We start from the raw sequence: 17,752 nt of genomic DNA on the forward strand, positions 1-17,752 counted from the left end.
CCCACCAAAGATCCACCCGGCGGGTGGTTGCTCTTGCTCATGGAGGGGCTGGACCCTGCCATAGGAGGAAAGGGTGTACTCCTTCTAGTGAAGGGGGTGTAATTAGCTGTAAGATATTGTAGACCTTTGCCCGAGGGGCGTGATCTGTAATATGCATATGCTTTTGAATGAAATCATTTCCTGTTAGTGTGCTCTCCCAACCCTCGTGGAGGTTCTGTACGTCATTGTGTCGAGCCACATATCGTCTCGGAGGCTATCCTCCGGTCAAAGCAACATAGCAATTAGTCTAATCACGACCAATCACTTGCCACTTTCCAGGCAAGGTAGCTGATGTAACTCGCGAGGGTGTGCCTCGGAGTCCCCCGATAGTATGCTTAGAAGGGACAAGAGCGCATAAGAACCACGCAAAACGTTTGCGAGAGTAGGAGGCAGAGGAAACTTATCTTTGAAGCGAGGTGCCCCCGCAAAGGAACTTATCCCAGATCCTCTACGAGGGACGTCTTGTAATGGTAGCACTGTCAGTTCCTCGAGCAGGTAACTTAAGCGTCCATGGTTCCCGCGATGGAGCACTATCGGTTCCTCATAGAGGATGCCCTAGTGTCCATTTTCCACCTTGCAATGGAGCACTATCGGTTCCTCATAGAGGATGCCCTAGTGTCCATTTTCCACCTTGATGGAGCACTATCGGTTCCCCATGGAGGATGCCCCAGTGTCCATTTTCACATGCACTCTATATTCTTTGGTTCCCGTGCGTGTGGTGCTCGAGATATCCAGCGCCCAAGTACCTTGGTGAGGTGGCCGTGATGGGTAGCGACCCCGAAACCAGAGCTCAGTAATCCAGGCTTGAGGCCTTAGGGGCTGATCCCGGATAGGACACCGTGCCCAGCCCCCGCTCGAGTGGTGCACGTCAGAGGGGTACTCTAGAATGTAAGAGGGTTTTCTCAAAGAGATTTGTTTGGCTATGGCGAGAGTACATTAGATGTGGTGGCACATAGTACATTTTTGAAAAGGTTTTATGCTTTCGAATATGGTAAGAGCACATTAGATGTGGTGGCACGTAATACATCCGCCGCGATAGGTGCACGGGGTCTGAGGAGGCCTCAAAAAAGCAAAAAACCAGCCACCGCGTCAAGTGCACGGGGCTCCCTCGGGGAGGGCAGAAAACTCACACGGACACGGGGTGTCAACGCTTACTGTGAGGTCTAGTTGGCGAAGGGCGCGCACAGCACCATCGTGGCTCGGGGAGCTCGTAAAGATGGGCTGACCCAGTTCGTACCGTGACTGGTGTCACGGATAGAACTTTCGAAGATGCTCGATGTTCCAGGCGTTTGGTAACGCATCTCCGTCTTCATTCTCAAGGCGCACTACCACTAGTGGAAAACAGGCCTAATGTCGCGGGTGGTAAGGGCCTTTTGTCGCGACCGTCTATTTGGAGGTAGAGCATCCATTTGGACTAAACAAGCCTTTGTTGTTTAATACTTGTCTAACCAAAAGTCCCGCCAGTTCCTCGGCGATTCCTATTAGGTGTTCCTTTGGTTGGAGTATGTCCCGCATGTAGTCGACCTATATACGAAAATGAGATGAGTATGACTATATCAATTTTGATAACGAAATATTGACGATAATAAATAAAGTTGTGAATGTTATTGCTCACGTCGAATTTATTATTGTTCTGCTTCTCAGTGGTTAACATGCGAATGGACTCGCAAACGTAGTATCCACATAGATTCGTCCCTTGTGGCTGCTGGGGGCACGGTACAGGAGTAAATGTTAGCTTCTCTGCCAAGGTAATGTCCTTATGATGTTTCTTCAAAGCTCTCCAACACCTGCCAGGCAAAAGAATGATTGAATGAGTGGATAATTAATTGATATCTCACGAAAGATATAGCGCGGCAATGATTGAAATTACGTCTGGAGAATCTTCTGCAAGTCGCGGAACCCGTCCAGGCCTCTACTCAGTGGGTCTCTTACTTCAACTATTCCCTTATCAACTTGAATATTTAGCAGAATCCAGTGGAAACTGCACATGTTTATATATATATACGTCATGAATTACACATAACATCGAGTAAGAAAAATTGAATGTGCACAACAGATCAGTAAGACTCTCACCTGTAGTTGTAAGGAAACAGTATTGAATCACAGAAGCTTTGCTCCCCTATAAACCTTAGTAGGTTTACCCCCGTTTCTTCGGCATTATTCTTTACCGTGTCATGATGTACTTTATCTGGGTCAACAAACCCAACATTGAACATCTTATTACTTCTGCATTCAAAGATCTTCTACCGCATAAGAGAACACATAAGATATAATGAGTATATGCAATGAACAGGAACAACTGAATGAACATGAACTTATATGTAGTTAACAACTTACAAGCAGTAGCAACTCATGAGAGATTTGTCGAGGGAGTCTAAATTGAATAACTGCCAGAGTTCATTCATCTCAATATGGATCTCCTCCTTTCGGAAGTAATAATCTTCTGGGATATCCGCCACGATGTAACTTGTGTTCTCCTTGCACGCATCAAGGTACCACTGATGCAAATTCCGCATATGCGTTGGCAGTTTATGCAGCCGCTCTTTGCTGACCAAGTCGGCCCCGTAGACAAATTTAGGAGCTATATCAGCAATGGGTAGTACTGCATCACGGGCACTCAGCAATTCCTCCACGGTACAGCCAACTTGAGCCGCTAGCGCCGCAGCTGCTTCCATATCGAAATCACCATGTTCCTGGTACACCGAGGGAACATCTAACACTTTGAGTGGTGGGATCGATTGTTTGGCCTGTTCTCCGAGCTGGGGAACTTCCTGTCTGTTTGTGCCCGTGGTCGCTGCTTGCTTGGCCTTGAGGGGTGCACTTGTTGAACTTGATTTCTTCCCGGCTACACTTCTAGCTGATGATTTGCTCGTGCTAGCACTATCCTTCTTCTTAGCAGTGCCCTTGTCCTCAATTACCCTCGCAAGTGTGCGTGTGTAGTCATCCTTCTTCTCGTGTAAGTCATATTGCGATGATGTGTTCAGAAAATCAAGAGCATATGCTTTTTGCTTCTCGGTGTATGGCGCTGGCGCTGGAGGTTTTTCCTTATGAAGCTGTTCATGCACGTGTTTCTTTACAATGGCCTCATTTTCCTCTTTAGTACGATCGTAAGGACGGGGGGAGGAACCTTTGGTACTGTTGGGAGGGGCGACCGCTTGCGGACAGGACTCTTGAAACGCTTCCGGCTGGGTGCATTCCGAGTCTTAGTGGGCGCAGGCGGCGGCGCTGGAGATGGAGATGGACTACGGATGTCGTGGTCGTACCCATGGGGTGATGGTGGCGACATGTGATCGCAGGGACGAGGTGATGGTGGCCTGCGATCACCTGGAGGAGGTGATGGTGACCTCTTTGGGACGACTGGTACTAGGGGCTACCCAGCCTGGCAGCCTGATGTTTTTCTTTTCCCAGAGAATGATTTCTCCCAGCACCTCTCTGAGTGTAAGCCCCCCATCACCTCCAGGGATTTCGAGCACCAATGTCTCCCACGACGGTACAACTGAATCCACCCCGACACGAGCATAGCCAGCTGGAATCTGATTGCCATGCCATGTTGCCGGCTCACCTTCAGGTCCAAATGCCGGTAAGACATAGCCGACCGCCACCTTAACAGACACCTTCCTGAACACCTCATGGAGATCACAAGGTGTTTGCTCCTTGATTCCATCCAAGGGGTCGCCAGGACCGGCATCTATCATCATCCGTGTAGGCGGGGCCTCCGAGTCGGCCACGCTGCTGTCTCGTCGCTGAGATATGCCGGCGGTATTATCTGGCTGGCGATGTCCTTTAAGTTCATCAATCTCCCGCTGCTGCTGCTGAATCTCCCGCTTCTGCTGGTCTAGTTGCCGTTGGAACTCAGCCATCCGGTCATTCTGCACCTCCAGGTCGCGTTGTTTTGCTCTCGCTCGGCTTCTATAAGTCTCCGCGTCATTCGGAAACCCAAGCGCCCACGGAACACTAGGGCCGTAGCCTCTTGTTCGTCCTCCCTTCTCAGGATTACCGAGGACAAGCGTCAGCAAGTCTTTCTCTCTATCGGGAGCAAACTTCAGTTTTCCCGCTTTAATAGCAGCCGTCACTTCAATCCATTTTGCCCTGGGTACCCTAACCTTGCTGTCACTTTCAACAAGGTTCCCTGTCTTCATGTCATACTCACAGCCATGCCCAAGGAACCAATTTCGAGCCCTAGTGTCCCATCCTTCTCGCTCAGGTTCTGGAGTGATCCCATTCAGCTTCATCTCAGCCTCTTGTGCATCCCACTTAGGCATGGCTACTTCGTAGCCCCCTCGGCCCGTATGATGGTGATATTTCTTTTCGCTTGCATTCTTCTTGTTTTTCTTTGACAGGTTCACAGCCTCCTCTGATTCTTTGTACTGCACAAATTCTTCCCAGTTATGCTCCTGCTTCGCTAGATAGTTTTCGAATACTGGAGGCTTCTTCTCGGCCTTATAAGCTGACCATAACCGGTTCTTATACGCCCGGAAAAGTTCCCCCATCTTCTGCAGAGCCCATTTCTTCACTAGCGCCCTCTGCTTGGCATTCTCAGAGTCCGATCCCAAATCTGGCAAAGTGAAATGTGACATGAGGTCGTCAAAAAGTGTGTTCTTGTACCTATCGGCAACCTGATCTTCGGACACATTCTTGGTCTTGTTCCATTCTCTAATAGTGATCGGGAGACGATCTCTAACCAGAACTCCGCACTGATTCTTAAATGTCACTCTGACACTCGCGGGTGCCACCGGTTGGCCTTTCGGTGATATAGCTTCAATGTTGAAGTGGTCTTTTTTGCCCAATTTCTTTGCCGGGCCTCGTTTCTCCAACTTATCTTCGGAGGCCTAAGAGAATAAAAATCAGTTAATTTATATACATATGTACATATAGAATTCCATTAATGCCTCAACTGATCGTATACCTCGCCATGACCGGAGCCGTCGGCTTCTCCATCATCGGAGCCGTCGGCTTCTCCATCACCGGAGCCGTCGGCTTCTCTATCACCGGAGCCGCGGTCTTCTCCATCACCGGAGCCGCGGTCTTCTCGGTCGGCTTCTGGACCATCGCGGATTATGTCCTCGAATAGGTCTTCCTGTTCCAAGTCTCGACGGATTTCGAATGGATCCATTGTTTCTGCAAAAAATTAAATCGATAAGTACATGTTCTAACCCTAACCAAACCCTAAACTTAATCAAACACTAACCCTAACCAAACACTACCCAAACCCTAACCCTAACCACGGATGGGGTAGGCTCAAGGAGAGGATCTCGACAATGCTCACGTGAGGAAGAGGGTATCGACGTCGGTTGGTTGCGAGAGGAAGAGGGTATCGACGTCGGTTGGTTGCGAGAGGGAGAGGGTGTCGGCGACTGGTATTTGCGAGAGGGAGAGGGTGTCGGTTGTTTGCGAGAGGGAGGGAAGTTGCGGCGTCGGGGGTGTTCACGAGAGGGAGAGAAGAGGGGTGTTTGCGAAAGGGAGAGGGCGCGTGAGGGTGTCGGCGACTGGTGTCGGCGAGAGGGAGAGGGAGAGGGAAGTTGCGACGTTTCAGAGGTAGAGGAGAAAAAAGTTGCGGCGTCGGGGGTGTTCGCGAGAGGGAGAGAAGAGGGGTGTTCTCCCTCTCGCGAACACCCCCGACGCCGCAACTTCCCTCGGCGAGAGGGAGAGGAGAGGGAGAGGGCCGGTATCGGCATCCGGTTCAATTACGCTAACTATACTAACTAACTAATTAAATACAAACTAACTAAATACAAACTAACTAATTACACTAACTAGTTTTTTTAGTAAACTATACTAAAAAACTATACTAGCTAACTAAATACAAACTAACTAATTACATAAACTACATTAACTAATTACATAAACTTTACTATACTAAAAAACTATATTAATTATAAACTAACTAACTAACTAATTACATAGTAGCTAAATAAACTAACTAAAAATAACTATTAACTAATTACATAAACTATATACTAAATAATTAACTATTAACTAAAAATAACTAAAAAATTAAAAAAAATGGCCGGCGCCGGCGCCGGTACTGCGCGCCCTTGCTGGTGGCGCTACCTGACGCGCGGCGAGGCGAGCTCGAGGGAGGCGGCCGGCAAGGCGCGGCTGCGGCGGCGCGGCGAGGCGAGCTCGAGCTAGGCGGCGCGGCGGCGCGCGGGCGCGCGGCGGCCCCCGAGCGACGCAGAGAGGAGGCGGCGCGGCGGCCCCCGAGCGCGCGTGGCAGAGGGAGGGAGGCGCGGCGGAGGAGCTCGAGGGAGGCGGCGCCGGAGGAGGAGCTCGAGGGAGGCGCGGCGGCGGCGTGGTGAAATCCGGCAGCCTGGCGGCGTCAAATCGATTAGGGTTGGCCTCCAGTGTCGCGGGTGGACGCTCCGCCCGCGACGCGGAGGTTATATACTCCACCCCCTTTTGTCGCGGGTCGTGGCTCGGCCCGCGACAAAAGGCCCCCCTTTTATCGCGGGTTGTTCCACCACCCGCGACAAAAGGGTGGGTCTTTTGTCGCGGGTTGAGCCTCCACCCGCGACAAAAGGGGTTGGAGCTGATCCGTGGCACAGTGCATCCAACGGCTTCGGCCGTTTGTATCCAACGGCCCGGAGCCGTTGGACGCGGATCAGCCTATTTAAATATTTTAAAAACATAAAAACTATTATTGTAATAACTTTTAAATGGTAGCTCAAATAGAAATGTTTTATACATGAAAATTGATCAGCAAAAACCAATGAACATGAATATGACATCCATATACCAATGGAGTGACACCGACAAAGGTTTCCCCGCTCCGTTTAACTTTGATCCGTTTCTGTTTCTTTTCTACTACGCACCGCCGGCCTGCCACACGTGTCGCTTCCCCGTGCCACGTGTCGCCCCGTCGCTGCCGGCGTGCGACGTGTGTAGCCGTGGCTTACACGTGTCATGCCCCGCGTGCGACGTGTGTAGCCGTAACTTACACGTGCCATGCCCCGCGTGCGACGTGTGTAGCCGTGGCTTACACGTGTCATGCCCCGCGTGCGCTATATAGAGCGCCGCGTGCGCGCGCAGCCACACGTCGCCACCGCCTCCGCTCATTCATCTCTGGGATGCCTCCACGTCGTCGAGGGGCGTCCGGTTTCCGTGGCGTTCGAGTGCGTCCGAGCGGTAGGTTCTACGCCGAGATACGCGCCGGTGGCTTCCGCCTCACCCTCGGCACGTACAACACGCCGGAGCTGGCGGCGCGCGCTTATGACGCGGCGGCGTGGCGTTTTCGGCGGCCACGGCGCGACATGAACTTCCCGGATGTTGAATCGCTAGAGGAGGCGGAGTTCCTCGCGCCACCGCCGTGCCTCGTCGACGACGAGGACCGTCGCCGGCACCGCCAGGTGCAGCGCAGGATCGCCATCGCCGAGCACGACGAGCAGTTGATGCGCCAGTGGAGGGCGCATTTCCCCAACGACGTCGACAACACCGACGCGTTCTTCGCTAACCTTAGGGCACAACGCAGGTCCAACAGGCGCCACCGTCGGGCCATCGCCACCTTCGAGCTCGAGAACCCGAATACAACTTGGACCGAAAATGACCCTCGGTGGGATGACATTTGGACGGAGACAACCTCCGACGACGAGTAGAGACTAGACTAGTAATTTATCTATTTTATTGTACTTTCAATTAAGTCGTTGTCGGTTCTATTAGTTTAATTTTAGTTTATAAAGTCGTTGTCGGTTGTTTTTGTTCAATAAAGTGGTTGACACGAAATTTATTACGATTGAACTGAAATTAAAGTACAGAGCTCAACTGAAAATTAAGATACATGGCCAGATTCGAATGTTGCAGCCATTCAATCATAGTCGTGCCTAGCCCTATAATAGTCGCCACTGTAGTCATCATAGTCGCCGACGTCATCGTCGCTAGCATCGGGGTCGCGGTTGTCGAACCTCGGCGGGTGAGCACGCGTGGGCTGGGATTGAGGGTAGCGCAGGCGGGGGCCACGATAGGCCATGACGCTCTGGAGAGTCCGGCCGCGCCACCACATCCGACGGCCGGCCTCGTTGAAGTTCGAAGGAGGCGGGCCGTCCTCCTCGTACCTGGCAACCGCCCTCTCACGCCGATTGATGAAGAAGTTGTCCCAAGTCGGGCTGTAGTCGGGATGCCACTGGGGATTCCTCCGCTGCTCAGGCGTGAGCTCGAAATAGTAGTGGTTCGTGATGGCCATCTCGCGTGGCACACCTACAGGGATAGGAGGGACCGGTACGCCTCCGACGCTCAGCAACCAGCCGGTCGGGACGCGGTAGCCGGGCGGGCAGGGGTAGTTCGAGGCGCAAAGCGCCTCCGCCTCCCGGGGTGTTAGACATACGGTGGAAGCCATGGGAGAGAGTGATGAGGTTTGCAGATATGAGTCCAAGCCTACATATATATAGTGGAAAAATGGCGGGAATGCGGGAAGAAAATAGGCGGGAACGAAGTGGCGCGCGAAACTTTCATCCCGGGTGGAGGCTCCAACCGGGACAAAAGACTGGGGGAGGCTTATCTAGGAGGGCCTTATCTGGGGGGATGATGTGCGGGTAACCTTTTGTCACGGCTGGTGGGTGCAACCGGGACTAAAGCTGTCGGCAGGATAAGGATGTGTCGGTAACCTTTTGTCACGGTTGGTGGGTGCAACCGGGACTAAAGATGTCGGCAGGATAAGGACGCGTGGGTGGACGCACTGCTCGATGAGATAAAGCATGTAGCGCACGACGCCCTGTCGAAGGAACAATACAAAGTAGAAGCGGTGCCGTGCCTATAAAAGGAGCATCGATACGCCTTGCCAAGCAGATCAACAAGCCAAACACAGTTTCATTCACATGGATGAAGGAAAGGGTTGGGAAATCTCCCGTGGCGCAGCTTCTCGAAGATGTCGTTGGTGCACACGCCCTACGGCATCTTCGGAAGCTGCTCCTCGGAAAAATTTCCCTGCAAGCCCGTGAAAGACTCCGTCTCCTCTAACAGTGTTGGGGAAAGGGTTCTTATTATTACATAAATGTAGAGATTGTCTTGGGAATACATTCTTACATCGCCATCTACTATTGTGATCTTCTACGCCGTAGCCATGGAGAATTTTCATCATTTAGCAAAATGCTTGGGTCAATTTTCACCGTGAAGGGCGGAATTTCTTTAAACTTATTATAATCTTCTGACATGTCTGTCTTGTCATCCACTCCCACTATGTTTCTTTTCCCAGAAAGAACTATGTGGCGCTTTGGCTCCTCCGTTGATGTATTATTTTGTTGATTTCTTTTTCTCGATTTGCTAGACATGTCCTTCACGTAGAAAACTTGAGCCACCTCGTTGGCTAGGACAAATGGCTCGTCCATGTACGCAAGATTGTTGGGATCCACTGTTGTCATACCGTACTTATCGTCTATATGTACACCGCTGAGCTTTACCCATTTGCACCGAAACAAAGGGACCTTAAAAGTGGGTCCATAGTCAAGTTCCCATATCTCCTCTATGTATCCATAATATGTGGTGGTTTGCCCATTCTCGTCTTTTGCATCGAAGCGGACACCACTGTTTTGGTTGGTGCTCTTTTTATCTTGGTCGATCGTGTAAAATGTATTCCCATTTATCTCGTACCCTTGGAATGTACATATGTTTGAAGATGGTAACCTGGCCAACAAGTACAGCTGCTCTACAACAGTGGTGTCCGCTTCGATGGAAAAGATGAGATGTCTTTGCAACCAACTGCCGAAGGTATTCATGTGTTGACGTGTAATCAAGGACTCGGGCTGGCCTGGGTTTATTTCTCGTAAAACATTCTTGTGTTTCTCGATGTACGGAGCCACCAAGCTGGAATTGTATAGAACTGTGTAGTGTGCTTGATTGAAAGAAATCTTGTCCCTGCACACCGTTGCTTTCCTTCCTAGTGTGCCTTTTCCAGTCAGCCTCCCCTCATACCGAGATTCAGGAACACCAATCGGCTTAAGGTCAGGAAGAAAGTCAACACAAAACTCAATGACCTCCTCAGTTCCGTAGCCCTTTGAGATACTTCCTTCCGGCCTAGCTCGGTTATGAACATATTTCTTTAATACTCCCATGAACCTCTCGAAGGGGAACATATTGTGTAGAAATACAGGACCGAGAATTCTAATCTCTTCAACTAGGTGAACGAGGAGGTGCGTCATAATATTGAAGAAGGATGGTGGGAACAACAACTCGAAGCTGACAAGACATTCGACCACATCTTCCTGTAATCCTGACAAAGTTTCTGGATCCATTACCTTCTGAGAAATTGCGTTGAGGAATGCACATATCTTCACAATGGCTAGTCGAACATTTTCTGGTAGAAGTCCCCTCAATGCAACCGGAAGCAATTGTGTCATAAGCACGTGGCAGTCATGGGACTTTAGGTTCTGGAATTTTTTCTCCTTCATATTTACTATTCCCTTTATATTCGACGAGAAACCAGACGGAACCTTGATACTGAATAGGGCTTCAAAAAAGATCTCCTTCTCTTGTTTGGTAAGAGCGTAGCTGCCAGGCCCTTCAAACTTCCCTGGATGATTGCCGTTTCGTCCTTTATGTTGTTTCTGATCCTCCCGTGCTTCTGGTGTATCTTTTGTCTTCCCATACACGCCCAGAAAACCTAGAATATTCACACAAAGATTCTTGGTCAGGTGCATCACGTCGATTGCAGAGCGGACTTCCAAGACTTTCCAATATTCTAGCTCCCAAAAAATAGATTTCTTCTTCCACATGGGCGCGTGTCCGTCAACGTCTTTCGGAACAGGTGCGACCGCTGGACCCTTTCCAAAGATAACATTTAAATCCTTGACCATGTCAAATATATCACCACCACTACGGGGGACAGGTTTCGGACGGTTGTCTGCCTCGCCATCGAAATGCTTGCCTTTTTTCCTTAAGGGATGCTTGCGCGGAAGGAAACGGCGATTGTACGGGTAAACAACTTTTTTGCTTTTTCCCAAATATTTACCTTCAGTCTCATCTAAACAGTGTGTGCATGCGTTGTATCCTTTGTTCGTCTGTCCTGAAATGTTACTAAGAGCAGGCCAATCATTGATGGTTACGAATTGCAACGCTCGTAGGTCAAATTCTTGCTCGGTGTGCTCATCCCACACACGTACACCTGGTTTGGCCCACAACTCCAAAAGTTCATCAACTAATGGCCTTAGGTACACATCAATGTCGTTGCCGGGTTGCTTTGGGCCTTGGATAAGCACTGGCATCATAATGAACTTCCGCTTCATGCACAACCAAGGAGGAAGGTTGTAGATACATAAAGTCACGGGCCAGGTCTTTGTGTTGCAGCTCGCTCCCCAAAAGGATTCATGCCATCCGTACTTAGACCAAAGTATAAGTTCCTTGCCTCACCTGCAAAATCCGGGAACTCTCTCCCGATGTTCCTCCACTGCCGACCATCAGCGGGGTGCCTCAACATCGCGTCTTTCTTACGTTCTTCCATGTGCCATCGCAACAACTTGGCATGCTCTTTGTTTCTGAACAAACGTTTCAACCGTGGTATTATTGGAGCATACCACATCACCTTCGCAGGAACCCTCTTCCTGGGTGGCTCGCCCTCAACATCACCAGGGTCATCTTTTCTGATCTTATACCGCAATGCACCACATATCGGACATTTATTCAAATTCTCGTACTTCTCACCGCGGTAGAGGATACAGTCATTAATGCATGCATGTATCTTCTGCACATCTAATCCTAGAGGGCAGACAAGCTTCTTTGCTTCATATGTCTTGACGGGCAATTCATTATTTCTTGGAAACAGCTTCTTTAATATTATCATCAATTTCTCAAATCCCGAGTCACCACACCGACCTCTCGCCTTCCATTTCAGCAATTCCAATATGCTACCCAGCTTTCTCTGCCCATCTTCACAACCTGGGTACAACAATTTGTGGTGGTCCTCTAACATCTTGTCGAATCGCAACCTCTCCTTATCCGTGCCACAGTCTCTTCTTGCATCAGAAATGGCCCGACGAAGATCATCATCAACAGGATCATCTGATGCCTGTTCTTCACCTCCTTCTTCTTCATTGTCGTCCATTGCGGTATCATCGCATTCAGAGAACATAGATCGGTATTGGTCATCATTATCTTCTTCTTCATCGCCGTCTTCCATCATAACCCCTTCTTCTCCGTGCTTGGTCCAAACATTATAGCTGGACATGAATCCAAACCGAAGCAGGTGGCTCTTAATGTCTCTTGAGCAAGAGTAATCCTTCTCGTTCTTACATTTTAGACATGGACAGCACATAAAACCTTGCTCCGACTTGTTGGCCTCGGCCACAAGCAGGAAAGAATTCACGCCCTCTCTGAAAGCGGGAGCACATCGGTTACCGTACATCCATGGATGACTCATCTGCATCATAAGTACAATTATATATGTATCGGATGCAATCACCTTGCTAAAATTAGTATTGTACGGACTATGCATATATATAGTCGAGAAAATAGTTGCTAACCTTTTAGGATCAAAAAGAGGAGAAATCTTATCAAATAAAATCAAGTGGCATCCCTCTCACAAGCATTCCATCAAACACCTCTTGTGCACATGTAGAAAAAATGAGCTAGCATACACCTCCACCTTCACCACCAAGGAAAAAATGAGGTGGGGGGGGGCTGGCTGCGTGTCTATATATAGGCATGGCCTTTTGTCGCGGGCCGTATTACGACCCGCGACAAAAGGGGTGCCGACCCCTTTTGTCGCGGGTCGTAATACGGCCCGCGACAAAAGGCCGCGACAAAAGCCTCTGCCGGCTTCGGAGCGACGTGGCCACCCCATTTGTCGCGGGTGCAGGCGCGCCCGCGACAAATGGCTCCCACGGAAGCCCTATTTTCCACTAGTGTACTCCCGGCCTTGAGACATGAGCGACCCTGAATGGGCCGTCCCACATCGGCGAGAGCTTGTGGAGGCCTTCTCGAGAGAGTACGCGTCGCAGCACAAGGTCGCCTACCTCGAGCGTGCGGACACGAATGTTGCAGCTGTGGTAGCGACGCAGAGCTTGCTGGTACTGAGCCGCGCGGACGGCGACCCAGTGTCGAACCTCCTCCAGGAGAGTGAGGTCGTCCTGCCGTAGCTCGTCTTGTTGAGTCTCGTTGAAGGCGAGGACTCTTGGAGAGCCGTGCTTGAGCTCGATGGGGATGACCGCTTCTGCGCCGTAGATGAGGAAGAAAGGAGTCTCCCCAGTTGGCTTCGTGGCTATGGTGCGGATTGACCAGAGCACCCCTTCGAGGGCGTCCAGCCATCCTTTGCCACATACCTTCAGCTTCTTCTGGAAGCTCCTTGTCTTGAGCCCCTTCAGGACCTCGGCGTCACTAGTAGGAAAAGCCTTATAGATGAGATCTTATTTCTGTGGCGCACCAGCTACATATGCGCCACAGAAACAGTTTCTGTGGCGCACCTGGCGTGGTGCGCCACAAAAATAGCTTACTTTTGTGGCGCACCGTAGTTCCATGCGCCACAGAAATAAGGTGGGGTCCACACGCTGCCACCCCCAATCATTGGTTTCACTAATTCTGTGGCGCACTGGCCTCGGTGCGCCACAGAAATAACATATTCTGTGGCGCACTGCACTTGGTGCGCCACAAAAATAAGGTATTATGTGGCGCACTGGCAATGGTGCGCCATAGAAATAAGGTATTCTGTGGCGCACTGGCTCCGGTGCGCCACAAAATTAGCGAACCAGATCTACAAAGGTGCCAACCTCCCACCTACCACACTACCCAAGCCATTCTTCTTCCTCCTCCATCTAGCTCGTCCCCCCCTTCTCTCTCATCCCATTTTGGCCATACTTTTCACTTGCTTGGGTACTTATTGCACTTACTTTGGTTGATACATAATAGGTGTTGAGGAGAAGGCTCTCCATACTCTCTCATCCTCTCCAACTCATCGATCGTGGTCTCGTCTCGGTATCGAATCTACAAGGTGAGTAGTTGGAGGAGACATGCATATGCATGTCGATCTTGTGTGGCCGTCGGTGTGTATGGATGCTTGTTGTAGGTGATGCGCTTGTGTGTGTGCCGGTGTGGGTGCATGGATGTTTGCCGAAACGTTGATTCATTTCCGTTTCGGCAAATTTTTGCACTACCCATACGTCCTAACTTTAGGAGAGGTCATGCCGAATTTTTCCGCTCCATGTATACCTTTAGGAGAGGTACGGCCCATGCATGTGTGTGCATGTGTTGCGGTTCTAATTTCCTGTTCTATGTATACCATTGGTAGGCAAGCATGGTCGTCTCGATGAGTTCCGCTCGAATCTCTAGATACAAGATAGACGCGAAGGAGGACATGATTCGGAACAATAGGCGCCAGATAAGATGTCCGTGTCGATCATGCAAACTCGAGCGATGGATCAACCCTGATTCCGGACAACTAGAGGAGCACTTGCTGAGGCGTGGTTTCATGCAAGACAACCAGGCGCAGCCGGCCCCATCAAATGGTGCGCATGAAGACCATGGCGAGCGAGACGATGAAGCACCACATGTCGGCGGAGACTATCATCATGAAGAAGAAGTCGGCGGAGAAGATCATCATGAAGAAGAAGATGCCGGCGGAGAAGATCATCATGATGAAGAAGAAGATTCCGGCGCGACCCCGCTAATTTCGGCCTTGCGGGACTCTCATGTTCAAGATCTGCTCCTCCAGGAGACGAGCAACGACAGAGCTGCAGCCAGAGAGAGAGCCAAGCTGTCGCAAATGGAGAAAGACGGGATGACTCCGATCTTTCCTGGGTGCCATCCGCAGGATACGCGCTTGCATGTAACGCTTGATTATCTGCAGATGAAGATGCAGAACAAGTGGACCGATTCCAGCTTCAGCAAGAACTTGAAATTCTGGCACGATCGTCTCCCGGAGGGGAACACATTGCCAAGTAGTACCGAGGAGGCCAAGAAAGTCGTGTGCCCTCTTGACCTACCGCACGAAAAATACCACGCCTGCATCAATGATTGCGTGATTTATCAGGGCGAGTACAAGGACAGAACCACATGTCTGGTGTGCGGCCACGGACGGTACAAGGTTGGGAACAAGAAGGTACCTCGAAAAGTGGTATGGTACTTTCCTATCACTCCCCGTCTGAAGCGGTATTTCGTGGACCCTAAGGAAGCAAAGCTCATGCAATGGCACGCGGAAAGGGAGAAGCCCGAAGAAGATCCGAAGATGGGCTATATGCTGACACACCCTTCAGACGCTGGCCAGTGGGAAGCATTGGACATCGCCTTCCCTAGGTTCGGGGGCGACGCAAGGAACATCAGGCTGGGTATGAGCACCGATGGACTCAATCCGTTCGGCAACCAGATTAGCACGCATAGCACCTAGCCTGTGTTTGTATGGCCTTACAACCTACCCCCATGGCTGTGCACCAAACAAAGGTACATACACCTGAGTATTCTCATTCAGGGGCCGAAACAACCAGGTGTCGACATGCATTTGTATCTCGGGCTGCTGAAACAGGAGTTAGACACGTTGTGGAAGACGCCACCCCGTACGTGGGATGCCTACACTAGAACTTATTTCGATATGAGAGCCGCGTTGATCACGACGGTCACGGACTATCCTGGTTACGCATATGTATCTGCCCAGGTTGGCCACGGATTCTGCGGCTGTGTGAAGTGCATGGACGAGACCCCGCATCTACAGCTACCAAGGGATCCCGGGTCCTCGAAAACCGTGTACCCAGGTGCTCGAAGGTGGCTTCGCTTGGATCACCCGTGGAGAAAATGCGGTGATCTTTTCAATGGTAAAGATGAGCCCGATGGACCCCCGCGCCCGAGGAGCGGCGCAGAAATCGATGATCTTCTGAAAAATTGGAAGGAGTGCCCAGCGCCGGGAAAGAAGCGACCGAAGCCAGAGCCGCTGCTCGGTGTATGGAAAGCGAGGTCTGTTTTCCCCGACTTGGAGTACTGGAAGGTCCTCCACACGCCCCACAGCCTCGGTGTCATGCACATTACGAAGAACGTTACCGAGAGTCTGCTTGGCACTCTTTGCAACTCAGAAAAGTCCAAGGATGGACCGAAAGCAAGATACGATCTGAAACATTTTGGCATTAGGAAAGATCTTCAAGCCCCCGATACTGATGATGACAACGACGACGATGATGATGATGATCAGACAGAAGGGACTCAATGTCTCCGCAAAAGGGCTAAGAAGAACGTGGTGCTGCTTCCCGCTACCTGCTTCACAACGAGTCCGGAGGAGCTCGAGCAGTTTTTCAGGTGCCTCCTAGGAGTGAAAGTTCCTCACGGTTACTCGGGGAATATAAGCAGATATCTGGACGTAGCGAAGAAGAGGTTCACCGGGATGAAGTCTCACGATTGCCACGTGGTCATGACGCAGATACTTCCCTTTGCGATCCAAGGGATAATGGACGAGCACGTCCGTGATACACTGTTTGGCCTTTGCAACTTTTTTGACGTTATCACCAAGAAGTCGATCGGCGTGAGGCAGCTCAAGATGCTACAGGATGAGATCGCGGTGATACTATGTGAGCTCGAGATTTACTTCCTGTCCGCATTCTATGATATATGCGTCCATCTCCTTCTCCATGTCGTTGATGACATCAGGCAGCTCGGCCCGACGTTCCTCCACAACATGATGGCTTTCGAAAGGCAGAACTGTGTCATGAAAGGATACGTTCGCAACAGGGCCCGTCCAGACGCAAGCATGGAAAAGGGGTTTCTAACCTATGAGTGCATCTCCTTCTGCCAGAATTATCTAAGCACCGAGGACGATGAGGATCATGTTGGTCTACCCCCCAGGACGCACCTCTGCAGGCTCGCTGGAGTTGGTCACCGCGAGGGGTACCGCTCAGTCCATGTCGGCATTGTCAATCGACGCGACGACTTTGAAAGGGCTCATCGGGTCGCGCTACAACACTTAAAATTGATCGAACCTTTGGTGCAAGAGCAGAAAAGCATGATCGAGCAAAATTACATCGATATGGGCCGGCCGAGGAAGATGGAAAACGTAACCAAAGACCACAACTCTAGCTTCACGCGTTGGTTGAAGCAAACTCAAATGCTTCAAACACATAGAAAAAGACCTTCTACCGAAGATGAAAAACTCATATACACCTTATCACAGGGCCCCGGGCATAACGTAAGGACCTATCAGGGGTACGACATCAACGGTTACAGATTCTACACCGAGGAAAAGGACAGAAATAGTGAAAATCAAAACTCAGGAGTAACTATGCTATCATACGCCGATGACGAGACTAATGTCAAGGAAAGATTTTTTGGAAGGATCGAGGAGATATGGGAGCTCAATTACCGTGGAGAGACGGTGCCAATGTTTCGTGTGAGATGGGCCAAGAAGGTCGAAAAAGAAGGCCGATATTTCACCACCATGGTTATACCCGATGCCAAATCGAAGAACGCATCCGCGAAAATTGAGCCATGGGTACTCGGTAGCCAAGTTGACCAATGCTTCTTCATCACCGATCCGTCGAGGCCTAGCCATGTTGTCGTGAGGAGGGGCAAGAGGAGCATCATAGGAATGCAAGGAGACGCCAACGAGGAAGACTTGGACAAGAACAGTGACCCGAAGATCGAGGAGGAATTCGACAAGCACTTCGACATGCCTACTACTAGTAAAGTAAGAAGGAAGACCTCCCTACCCTCTAAAGGTTGTCTGTTCACGCGAAGAAATCTCAATGTGGCCGGCATAAAGCATTCAACCGCCAACAACAGAAAGGGCAAGAAGATTGCGAAGAGACGCTAGAGCTCGGAGTCG

The 17,752-nt window shown here is 50.5% G+C and overlaps 1 protein-coding gene and 1 pseudogene across 1 annotated transcript; both read right to left on the reverse strand.

The window, feature by feature from the left end:
• Positions 1 to 1,425: 1,425 nt before the first annotated feature.
• Positions 1,426 to 5,449, reverse strand: LOC139832765 (uncharacterized). Its single transcript, XM_071822606.1, has 6 exons — positions 4,946 to 5,449; positions 3,414 to 4,868; positions 2,113 to 2,282; positions 1,910 to 2,020; positions 1,655 to 1,826; positions 1,426 to 1,563 (listed from the first exon to the last, which is right to left on the reverse strand). The coding sequence occupies exons 1-6, from the start codon at positions 5,150 to 5,152 to the stop codon at positions 1,426 to 1,428; spliced, it is 2,253 nt and encodes a 750-aa protein (XP_071678707.1). The 5' UTR covers positions 5,153 to 5,449.
• Positions 5,450 to 12,860: 7,411 nt separating this feature from the next.
• Positions 12,861 to 17,752, reverse strand: part of LOC139832766 (uncharacterized) — a 29,506-nt pseudogene continuing 24,614 nt past the window's right edge.

This window comes from Lolium perenne, chromosome 6 (genome assembly GCF_019359855.2).
Source record: "Lolium perenne isolate Kyuss_39 chromosome 6, Kyuss_2.0, whole genome shotgun sequence".
Classification (NCBI taxonomy): domain Eukaryota; kingdom Viridiplantae; phylum Streptophyta; class Magnoliopsida; order Poales; family Poaceae; genus Lolium; species Lolium perenne.

Coding starts and splice junctions, on each gene's coding strand:
- LOC139832765 (XM_071822606.1), bottom strand. CDS start 5,152: ATGGATCCATTCGAAATCCGTCGAGACTTGGAACAGGAAGACCTATTC. Junction 2,283..3,413: donor ACATCAGGCTGCCAGGCTGG/GTAGCCCCTAGT, acceptor CTTATGCGGTAG/AAGATCTTTGAATGCAGAAG. Junction 1,564..1,654: donor AGAACAATAATAAATTCGAC/GTGAGCAATAAC, acceptor TTTCGTATATAG/GTCGACTACATGCGGGACAT.